At 39.5% G+C, this 11,484-nt stretch overlaps 1 protein-coding gene across 1 annotated transcript; it reads left to right on the plus strand.

The window, feature by feature from the left end:
• The first annotated feature begins 1,150 nt into the window (after positions 1 to 1,150).
• Positions 1,151 to 9,534, plus strand: LOC140934580 (uncharacterized). The gene is made up of 5 exons (XM_073384184.1): positions 1,151 to 1,280; positions 6,028 to 6,201; positions 6,823 to 7,328; positions 7,984 to 8,521; positions 8,946 to 9,534. Exons 1-5 carry the CDS (start codon positions 1,271 to 1,273, stop codon positions 9,458 to 9,460), a joined length of 1,743 nt encoding a protein of 580 aa, XP_073240285.1. The 5' UTR covers positions 1,151 to 1,270; the 3' UTR covers positions 9,461 to 9,534.
• Positions 9,535 to 11,484: the final 1,950 nt, after the last annotated feature.

Genomic DNA, 11,484 nt, shown 5'->3' on the forward strand with positions numbered 1-11,484 from the left:
TGGATTTCGGATTCTTTGTCACTAGAGCTTGGATTCTGGATTCCAATCGTTAGTGCGATTCCGGAATCCTTAAGTTGTATTCCGGATTCCAAGGCTCAGGATTCCGTATTCTCTTATTTTAGATTGGAGATTGCCAGGCATTAAAGAGTGTTCAGATTTTAGTACTGTCTACTAAGCTAGACAGACCTTTATTTATCGAGATATGGTTTCCTTGGTATACGCTGCGAGAGAGAACAGTAGATCCTTTATAGATACGAAGATACGAACGGTATTAGTCTGCAGCGTATGGAATTATATCAAAGTAAAGTGACGGTTTAAATGGCCACTCTTGAGAAATTAATTTCTCTAGAGGGTCAAAGTTTATGAAGGCTATCTTTGCCACGGAATAACTATAAGGAGACTAAAGACTAAAAAAGTAGAACCTTTTTATGATGAATAACAAACGCAGTGACATGAAAGGCAGATTCCTGCGTTTGAACTGAGTCTAAGGAAATATCCGGAGAGAAGCCAGTGGGGATGTTCATCGTCTGGTTTACTGGGGTTGTAGGAGTTAAGTACAGATTTAAACATTACCATCTTAATATTACTTAGGGTGTTTTAGACAAAAATAGGAGTCAGAATTGTAAGGAAAGAGATACGTAGGCAGTACTTCAAGGAATGAAGAAAGAAGAAGAACAAGAAGAAGAACAAGAAAGTTAGAAAGAAATTTGGTAGTTTCTCAGTGTTGCTGTTTGGTGCAATCATCAAGTAACGTAAAACAAAAAAAGAGGGAGTCATTCAGCTACACTCACACCACAACACAAAAACGAACCAACGATTGTTTCCGCGGCAACACCCGAAAAAGAGCCCCACCCAGAAATTTAAATGACAGCTTACCGGTATTAATCATTGTAGCTCTCAGCTTGCCGTCTATTTTAAAATGGTGCCAAATTATGCCTGAGACAAGCCCAAATTAGTCCCTTTGAGTCGATTTAGTTCCAATTTCCTGACTCATATCATCTCATGGAAGGGCAATTGCGGAAAAATGCTAAGTATATAATAAATCTGTTACAAAAAACGTATTTTGAAACAGTGCATTGTTATCTATTTAGAATGCTATTACGAAGGAAAGTCTCACCATCACGGAGAATTGTGGTCACCAGGCCCCTGTGTCCCGGAATGCCGGTGCAAACATGGTTACGTGAAGTGCACTAAGATAGAATGCCCGGATTTAAACTGCGATGCACCCATCAAAAAGAAGTGGAAATGTTGTCCAGAATGTTTGCCAGAAATGCAAGATGGTTTGTGTGTTGTTTTATCTCATTCTGTCAGAACTCCATGACACCAAGACATGACCATTTGTGTAACAGTATCAATAATTGCTTATAATTTATTAACGATGTAAGGTAACTATATCAATCAACATAGCCGGAGTAATAATAATAGACATTGCCTTTCCTGTGGATGCAATCAAATGTTTAAGAGTCATCGAGGTTAATTAATGCAAAGATTACTGCCGCAATTTCCGAAACAAATATTTCCAACATTTTACGCCAAATTTCTCTCCAGGATTTCGGTCAACATGCGTGCCCGTTCTCACGTCAATTTTCTTGAACGGCTTGGAAACTAAAATTTCGAGGACGTTTTTGGACTTTTTACATTTAGGGCATGAATTTTTCGTCATTTCAGGCCATGGAACCTAAAAATGAGCCTAGCTAGCTGTAAAAAGGGGCAATACGGACGCAATACGTCCTAGCCGGCATGATCGCATGCTGTTTACTGAAAATTCCCTCATCCATGTCAGGAAATTCTGTATTTTAAAACCTCCCCTAGGGCATGACTCAGCAACTGAGGACATTTCTGCTACGTTTTCAATGTTGGTTAGCATGCAAGGATTTTTCCCATGCCTATCGTCAATGATTTGCTCACTGGTAATAGAGGGGGTGGCCCCAGAGTGGTTTTGCATTGAAATTGGCATGCAACAGAATTTCGCATGCCTTGTAAGCATAATTTGAGGTTCCGTGACCTTCTCACCCAGGCCGCGAGAAGCCTAGGTTCTAGTAATAAGTAATTCATACCCAGCAAAATCTCCGGCATGCCGGGCATGCCAAATTTTCTGGCATGCCCGGCATGCCAAATTCTCTGGCATACCGGGCGTGCCATAATCTGGGTCATGCCGGGCATGCCAAAATCGGTCTCTGGCATGCTCTCAACGCACAGGTTATAATTCCTTGAATCTACAGAGATTTTAAGCCTGGCTACAAAAAAAAAAAATAAACAGATCACAGTCCTTATCTTTTGATGAACGGTTACACGATGACGTCATTGCTGTTCCTTTCATTTTCATAGATTTGGTTGTCCCAGCGAAGTTTAAATAACAAAAGCTATAATTTTCACAAGAAAGAAAAACCCTGAGGGATTCTGCCGTAGTAATAAAACAGCGTCATCGTGGAGATGACCTGTTGGGGGATTGTAAAAACTCCTCACCCCTTTTAATGGGTCTTTAATAGGATTCCCATTTCACATTGCGAATAAAATGGAATTGACTGAAATCAGTAAAAAGAGAGACAGAGACTATTTTCATTGTATAATAAAATGCATCTATGTTCCATGAAAGCTTTTAAAAATACAAGGTTATAGAATATCTTTCAAAGTTCATTACAAACTGAGCTAAGCCCCAAAATCACTTTTCATTATTCAGTAAATTATGATGTTTGACAATGCAATGTGCTTAAATAAAACGTTTCAATTACAAATCTCTCTAACGCAATTTTCCCTACGTCAGAAAAGCTGTTTTTATCTTGTTTCACATTTTGATAAGGAGTCTGAGTTCCTCTTTCGTGTTTTGTAGGCTTGCCAGGGATTAATGTTTTTGTGTCATTACCAGTGTCTGTGTTCTTTGTTTTTAACTCAAAGTAAGTCAGTAATAACTGACAGTATCAAAGAATTGCTCTCTAGAAAAGTAATTATCTCCTCGTCATGTCTGGAAGTTACCTGTAACAAAAAAGAAATGGAATGTTAACACATGCAAGGGCAATATGAAAAAAAGAAATAGAACATGTAGAGCTCAGCTTCTCTTAACATATTTTCATGCTGGCTTGTTGAGTCTGTTAAAGGTCGAAACTAATTGTCTGAGGCTAATTTCACAAGAGTATGCAATTGAGATAAATGCATGGTAAATAAAGTGAAAGAAACGTGGTTTCACATTAGCCAATTTACATTGCGTTGTTCGATGATGTTTACACGCTCTTCTACTGCGAAATAAACCTGTGCATTTGGATTTGCATGTCAAGATTATACCGAGTTTGACTGACACTTAATTGAACAACAGTTTCATTTTTAAGCAGGTGAGGTGTAGACCCATATAAAGCCGGAATATGTAAAGGAAACTCTGCGAAAACTTTTTCGCATCTTTTTGTGGCGATATTCTCTCATGGCCCGTCAGCTGATTAGGGCTTGCGAAGAAAAAGTAAATTAGGACCAAAGGTTAAAGCCTGTCCGGTTACATCATTTCGTATGTTTCGTATAAATAGGTCATAAAATAGGATTTAACGAGAGCGAATTTGTTTCTCAATCGGTGTATAAAAAAGTGAAGCTATCAAATGAGAAGTTTATAGAGTATCAAAATTATTAAATTAAAAGCTCATATAATTAGGAAAATTCCTGTTCGAAAACAATGCTAGTGACATTAAATTGATCAGATAAAATTCTCAGAAAAAATGTCGAATAAAAGCCTCATTGTTTGCTTTTGTTTTTGCGTAAAGGTAAATTTTTCGGCCCACAAAGCAAAGCTGAAAACGGGACTAAATCTTAGTTTTTTACATTGAATTTGTTTATTAGCTTAGTTTTCGTCCGTTTTAAAAGCTTTATAACCCAGTCATAATTTTCGGGTTAAAATAGTACAAAATCATTTCAAAAACCATGTTCATTCAAAGTAGAGCGGGCAAACGTGAACATTTTGTAATTCAAAAGTCGGACCCAGCCAGGTTGTTTAAGCTTAGAATTATTTGCATTTTAGTGTCCTATAAATTTAACAGAATCGCCTCTCAGAGGCTTACTGTAGCAAAGCATTTTGTAGTACACTCGTAGACAAGCAATGTAAGCCTTAAGTCTTTGCTTGGATGAGATGTCCAAAAGAAAAATTAGTTTTGTGGACCTAAACACACATTCACAGACTGCTTATATTGAGTTGTTTACAACTTTGCATTGACACCTGCAGCATGTTCATTTTTTTAAAGCGAAATCCAAATCTGATTTTGGCAGTTGATTTACGGATATTTTATTTTGTCTCCAAAAGTGATTGTAATATCCGTTTGATTGTCTTTCAAACAACAGTCAAACTATGCAGCAAAAATAAGTAACTTTACCATTACAGTGAAAAAATATGACCGTAGGTGCCAAAAATAATTATACTCGAGCTATAAAATTAGATCTGACTTTTTTTAGCTTTGGTTTCTATATTTTTGAAGTTTTCTCTAGCTAGTCTTCTTAGCAGCAGAAGAAGATTACAAGACATACAAACAGAAACAATCCGAAGTGAACGAGTTGACAACCACTTATGCCGGAGTTCTTAGGCATGCTCAACAGCAAGATAAACTGAATGCCAAAAGGCTAATTTACGGGATTTGTTCGATATTCAGGCTTTTTCTTTACGAAATTAATACTAAATTTGTACTTACAGTCTCTCGCAGAATCCATTTCTTGTCCAGCATTCACCAACATCTCAACTATGCACCGCAGAAAAAAAAGACAAACAAGTGCGAAGACACATGACGACATCGTGACGCCACAACTGCCACGCTACATCAAACTAGATTCATCGTCATCCGAAAACACTTCTGCGTAAATTCGGCCGATTTCGTGCGTGCTCGGGGTATCTTCGGATGACGCAGATGACGTTGCTCAAAGGACTATCGTCAGCAAGGAGTAAAACAGTTTGCGAGATTCGCATAGCCGACAAGAAGCGTACTGAAAAACTAAGCAAAATCTCTCTGAGAAGGCAGTCCAAATTCACCAAATCTGAACGTCTTTGCAGTATTAACGTCGTACTCTCGTACTGACTTGAACGACCTGGTAAGCTTAATTTTCACCAGTCTTTTAATGCTGTTGACCGGGAAACATTCCGACGCGATAAAACTTAAGCATGGATAAGTTTATACTGAGAAGATTTGTTACCTTATTGTTTAAGACGCTTTTCCGCGATCAAATTTAAATCTGGACCTAGAAATGTCAGTATCGGTTTGAAATAAAAGGATTAATCTTTGATTGCAAGTTAAGTATTCTATTTTATGCATGAATAATGTTGTTTTGTAGTGCTTTTTATTTATAAATCCAGGCTTCTGTCTTCAGTTTTGCCAGTCGATCCCGTGACACACATTGTGACAAACATGACTTTTTTTGTTATGCATTTATTGCCAGGCATGAAACCTGTAACTTCAAGCTCCCTAAGATATGTTTGGCGATTATATGTGATTCTCAGGATACGATGCTGAAGCGAACATCAAAATCAGTCTCGCTGGGCATGTCAATTTCTTGCCTGGCATGCCGGGCATGCCAAACCAAATGGCTTCACCATCGGCATGCCCGGCATGCCAAACCAGAGGAGCTAAAACTGGGAATGAATTATTAACCCGGCGAGAGATCTGGGACCTAAGTTTAGCTGGGTCAATTTTGGGCTGCGAGGGCATGAACCCATTTTTTCCATGCCTATGAGATGTTATTTCTAAGTACCAATGTTCCCTTGAATTTTGTCATGCCTAAATATATAAAATTTTCCCTCTCTCATTAATCCTCAGACTGGATTCGTTTTTTACGCTCGCTAGGCATGTTCCACTGAAAATCATGCCTATACCCTTATTCAAAACAAAATGCTATCAAATTTTAGTTTCCAAGCCGTTCTTGCCAGGAATGTCCCAAGAGAGATTCCTTCCGGGATCTCCCACTAAGATTCTTGTCAAGTTATCCGCTAGGTTTATGGGCCGCGTTTTTCGCCAGGAAATCTGTCAAGATTCCAGCCAGGATCAAGTTCATTCTCATTATATTTTATAGGAACGTCGTGTGGAGTCTGGACAGCAGGCGGCAACGGCAATGGTGGATGCTGTGTGTTCCCGTTCAACTATCACGGCATAAAGTACTTCACCTGCACATATCAAGATCATAGCAATCCATGGTGCGCTATCTCATCTGACTTTGATCACGACGGAGTCTGGGGAGAATGTATAGGTAATGAAGTACTTTTCGGTTCCTGGGAAGAAGCTCAGTCATGAATAGAGCAAGGATTTAATTAACAATTATTCCTCCAGCCCGAAGAGGCCATGAGGGCGAAAGGAATAATTGTTTTAGTAAAATCCAACTAGTTGGTCAAAAATATCGAGACAAAACAACTTTAGCTAGTTAAAGCTAGACTTGAATCCTTTTTTGCCGCTAAAAACCTGGCGCTTTTCGCTACTAGTGGGCTATTACACATAGCCTAGTAGTAGCTCAACCAATCAGAACTCAGCACTGATAATAGACCACTAGTTGGATTTTACTAATTGTGAACAGTCTCAGGTAAAATGAACCCTTTTATTTATTATTATCAATGCTAAATTCTTTTACTTCTAACGAACATTAAAGCGAGATTATTCGTTACTGTAACTGCTATGGCCTAGGCAACCGCAGTCGAAACTAAGCCTCCTACCATTCCCTTTACCACTGTCTATCTCAATTTTTGAATCTAACTGAAATTTGAAATACCGGTAAGTCATCTTAAGACTCCGAGAGGTGAAGTGAATGAGGCCAGGAACTCCTGATAAGGCAGATTTACTTTATGACTTAGCTTAAGATTTAAGTTTTCTTTTCTAGATAAAGGTGATGCACGATATGCTTTGAGATTCAACCGTCACCATGGTAAAAAGGCAAATCATGGTCTTCAGGACAAGGAAACAGACATGTTATCCGCCATTGCTAAACAAGCTGCCAATAATGTGACCTCAGAGACCGGAAAATCAGACACATTATCCGCCCTTGCTCAACAAGCAGCTAACAATGTGACCTCAGAGGGTGAAAGCTCATCATCGCCGTATCTTGTCCCATCGCCATCAAATGGGGCAAGCGTCGCCGTTCCCGCGTCAAATGCCGCAAACGTCGCTGCTGTTCCTACTCCAGGGATTCCAGCTGTCACGTGGACACAGCCTGCAGCCACATCTGAGGTTGCCACAGCGGCGCAATCTTACATACCGTCTCCTTCTCCGAGTGTTGGTTACTCTGTGGTACCTCAGGTGACAGCCCCTGGTACACCTGCGGGACAGACGATGGTAGGAACACCCTTGTATCAATCGGCTTCTCAGGGGATAGTTTTGCCTGGACAGGTGAGAACGATAATCAGTACCTTAACTTCAAAGAACTTGCATTCATTCATTTAGAAGTGAGATTCCCATGTTGCTCTGAACATTTTTGTATACGTTGTGGATATTTCAATAGTCTAAAGTATGGAATATTTATTGTGTTTAACAACTAAATAAAAAGTAACATAACAAGATTGATTACATCTACTGAAAGGAGGCAATTTCGGATACATATTTTAGACAAGAATTTAAAACTACAAGAAAGTTCTTGTCTTATACACTTTAAAAGTTCTATTCCAGGATAGTTCGCTTATATTTTACAGTTAATTGAGCGACTTAGAATAACCGTGTTGAAGTTTGAAGCTGAAAAGAAAGCGACTTAACTTTATAAACGACGCATTTCTCTCTGTTGTCACCATCATTGTTGCTAAAGGTCCTTATTGAAAAATCGGATCAATTTATTAGTTTCTGGGAAACTACCCACCTACCCCTCCCTTAAACTAACATTAACACTAACTTCTCACTTTGGGCAAAATGATGGCTTGGGGGGGGGGGGGGGGGGTAGGTGGGTACGAGAAATCTTTCCCACAAACCTTTGACCTTCCCTTGGGCATTCCCAATCAAAACTCTTCTGTGGGTGAAATCAGTAATGCTAAATGAACACTCAAAACAACATTAGTCCGTAGCACCGATACAGTCAGCAGCTGTAGGAAGTCCATTTGTTGGTATGACGTACACATCCGGTACGACTCCAGCCTTAGGACTACAGCCATCCCTAGCAACACAGGCAGCCCAATTACCTACAGAAAGCGGGACCCCAGCCCTGGTAACTCAGCCACAACCACAGCCATCCCAGGCAGTACAAGTTGGTCAGTCGCCCATGGAAGCCGCAAGTCCAGTGATAGGTCAGCCACAACCACAGCCATCCCAGGTTGCGCAACCTACTCAGTTACCGACAGAAGGCGGAACCCCACCCCTGGTAGTTCAGCCAGTACCACAACCTTCTCAGGTGGCACCGCCAGCCCAATCAACCACAGAAAGCCCATACCCCTGGTATCCATTTCCTGCTACTCAGACCACCATTGATCCCAGCCAGACCCAGGCTATAAATCAGGCCGTACATGAAGTCACCACAACAGAACTTCAAGAGAATCACAATATTACAACCACAGAGTCTTGGTTTGGCCCAGCAAATGAGACTCTTAACAGGACGAATGGTAAACTTTCATTAATAATTTGCTTTTTGTGACAGCTGAATGATGCTTATTTTTATATCACTGTTAGTTATTTAACAAATATTGTCTTGAATCTGTTTGGTTATATATCAAAAGACATTTTTACAAGACGCGTCTTGTTACTGACATAAGGCGTGTCTTGATGAGTCAAAAACTGTATCATTTAAGAGAAGACATTTTTTCATGCATTTTTCAAGAAATTGACGTCTTATTTTTTCTCTCGTAAATGGTCCTAATGAAGCGATTGCTTGTTAAGGTTAGTAGGTCGGGTTAAACGTTTGTAGTGCAATGGTATACAGAGACTGTGTAATAACAATTTGTCTTAAAGCATAATTAATAAAGAAACCATTCAGGTCTGCAGGGTGTTGATGTGGCAGTTTTGATGTTCGATGTCTTTTTTCCTCAGAAGCGGCTGCTGCCCAAGGAAACGACAATACAAGGGCGTCCACGTCGAACTACTACTATTACAATCAACCGGGTAACCAAGCCTCGTACGGTTACCAAGCAGCCTCAACCACGAATGAATACCAAAGTCGGAGCCAGTCCCCATACACAGCCGATCAACAGAGCTACTCACAAGTCACGGCGGGATATAATATGTTAAATAATAACACTGCTGACCAACGGTATGGGGATTCAAACGCGCAGAACACAGCTAATGGGTATTATAACAACGCGGCTGACCAACGGTATGGGGATTCAAACTCGCAGAACACAGCTAATGGGTATTATAACAACGCGGCTGACCAACGGTATGGGCATTCAAACGCGCAGAACACAGCTAATGGGTATTATAACAACGCAGCTGACCAACAGTATCAGGACTCGCAGGCGCAGAACTCAGCTGGACAAGACAGCTACTACTTGAGCCAACAACAGTATCAAAATAACGCGTATCCTGGGTCATATTACTCAGGATAGTTCATGACAGCGAATCCCCTCCCTCCCTTCCCCTAGTCATACTCGACCCAGTTGCTTCTCTCCATTGGAAATGTGATTAAATTATTGTAACTACTTAGTGAGTTCACGGTGCATCAAGGGAAGGAAGGACCCTCCTTCCCAAGCGCCATTGGGCGCGTCAGGTTTCTTTCCATATTCCTTTGCTAGAAAATAAAAGTAGCGATTGGGTACTATTCTGTCCTCGAAGTATTCATGGATGTAGCTCTAAATATGGAGCGCGCTGTGGGCAAGATTTCGAAACGAAACAAGACTAAACTGCACACTCAGTTAAAAATAGTTGTGAAGGATATTTGAAAGATTTTTCAAGGATCAAAATTGAGTTTTCTTCACTGAGATTCTTTGAGTTTTTTTACTGTTTTGGATCCGCAAACATGCCGTGCTTAGTTTGATTTACATCACGTCTACTGATCTTATTAGGGCTCCAATGTCCAAGAGAAGTAGCCTGATATTTCATCCGATTACTTCGTGTCGTTATTACTCCCTCAGTAACGTCTGAATCGACCGGAGGGAGTAATAACGACTCGAAGTAATCGGTTGAAATCCAGGCTACAAGAGAATATTGTTTGAATTATACGCTAAAAAGTTTAAAATATAGAAAGGAAATCTAAATAAATAAACACAATAGTAACGTTTTACTAACGAAGATCTAATATTAAGAAAATTAACGAAGAATTGCGTTTTCACCTCTTGCGGCCTTAATTTTTAGAAGGAACTTTTAAAACTTTCCTAGATGAACTTCCTTTTTACATGTAAAAAAATTACAGCCTCAATTTTTCGTTTTGGATCAAAAAGAACTAACATGTTTGCAAGGTATCAAATAAAACTGAAACATAAATACACATGTGAGAAGGCTTTAATGTGTTTAACAACGCATTATTCTTTATCAACCACTCAGGTTGTTATCATTCTACTGCGAAGATCGTGTTTACTTTCATATATTTCTCTGCGGTTCAAAATATGACTTATTTAATATATTTCAATTCATGTCATTTCCACCATCGGGTTACATCGAGTATATTACGATCTCACAATAACCTGTTTTCCAGGGTATGTATCTTTCTCTTGAGGCTGCTGTAATTGCGCACGATCTGAGATCGCGCATTATGTACGGCGTTTTATTATATCGAATTTATAAGCCAAATTACTGAGGCCGAGAATGAAAAGGGCAATCAGCACCTGTCAATAGCAAAGATTGCTCCTTTAGGAAAGACCACTATCTAACCAAAACAAACAAACGTTGCTTAGAGAGGAAAACATTAGACAAAACATGCGAGTAGTAATACTAACTTAAAGTATTCCCAATTTACTGGTATCACCTTTTTCAGACCAAAATGGAATTTGCATAAGTTAACTAAGTCTTTGTGGAGAGGGGAAATATCAGAGTAACCGGAAAAAACCTCTCTGAGCAAGGAAGAGAACCAACACAAAGTCAACCCTATATAGCGTCCGCTACTGAGTGCTCACACCACTTCAGATCACTGCCTCTCATCCTTACAGCTAGGTTGTGTAATAACTTGTCAAAATTATGGTCAACCCTGAAGATAAAAGCTAGCTTTTTTATAGCTGTTGCTTCTGAAAGTTATACTGTATATACGATTTTTAATTTCTTGCGATGGCCATAATTTCTTTCTAATTTCTTAAGTTTACACAGTTGGCAGCAAATTAAGCACTCGCTCTTTTCAGTACTTCTGGGCCATTAAAATGACTGAAAGGGTCAGACACTAATAGATACATTCATATCAGTCTACCAGTTTATCGATGTACTAGACACTAGCTCGTTCAATAAAAAACCTGTCGGTTAAAAGGCCACGGTAATTACAAACATCAACACTGAAACACTCGCTGTTTTCGCTTGTAATCCTTGATCTTTAAAGACAACAAACTGAACAGATGAAACATGGAAACCCGTTAAATTTATTCGCTTATTTTGGTCGCTATGTTTCTTTTGTGATTCATTGATAGTTGTAAACAAAAAATTGAGTGCT

This window comes from Porites lutea, chromosome 1 (assembly GCF_958299795.1).
Source record: "Porites lutea chromosome 1, jaPorLute2.1, whole genome shotgun sequence".
Taxonomy (NCBI): domain Eukaryota; kingdom Metazoa; phylum Cnidaria; class Anthozoa; order Scleractinia; family Poritidae; genus Porites; species Porites lutea.

What these genes read in the sequence shown, in the direction of transcription:
- LOC140934580 (XM_073384184.1), top strand. An exon ending in GGATAGTTTTGCCTGGACAG is followed by an intron (nt 7,329 to 7,983) that starts GTGAGAACGATA and finishes AAACAACATTAG; the next exon opens with TCCGTAGCACCGATACAGTC. An exon ending in GACTCTTAACAGGACGAATG is followed by an intron (nt 8,522 to 8,945) that starts GTAAACTTTCAT and finishes TTTTTTCCTCAG; the next exon opens with AAGCGGCTGCTGCCCAAGGA.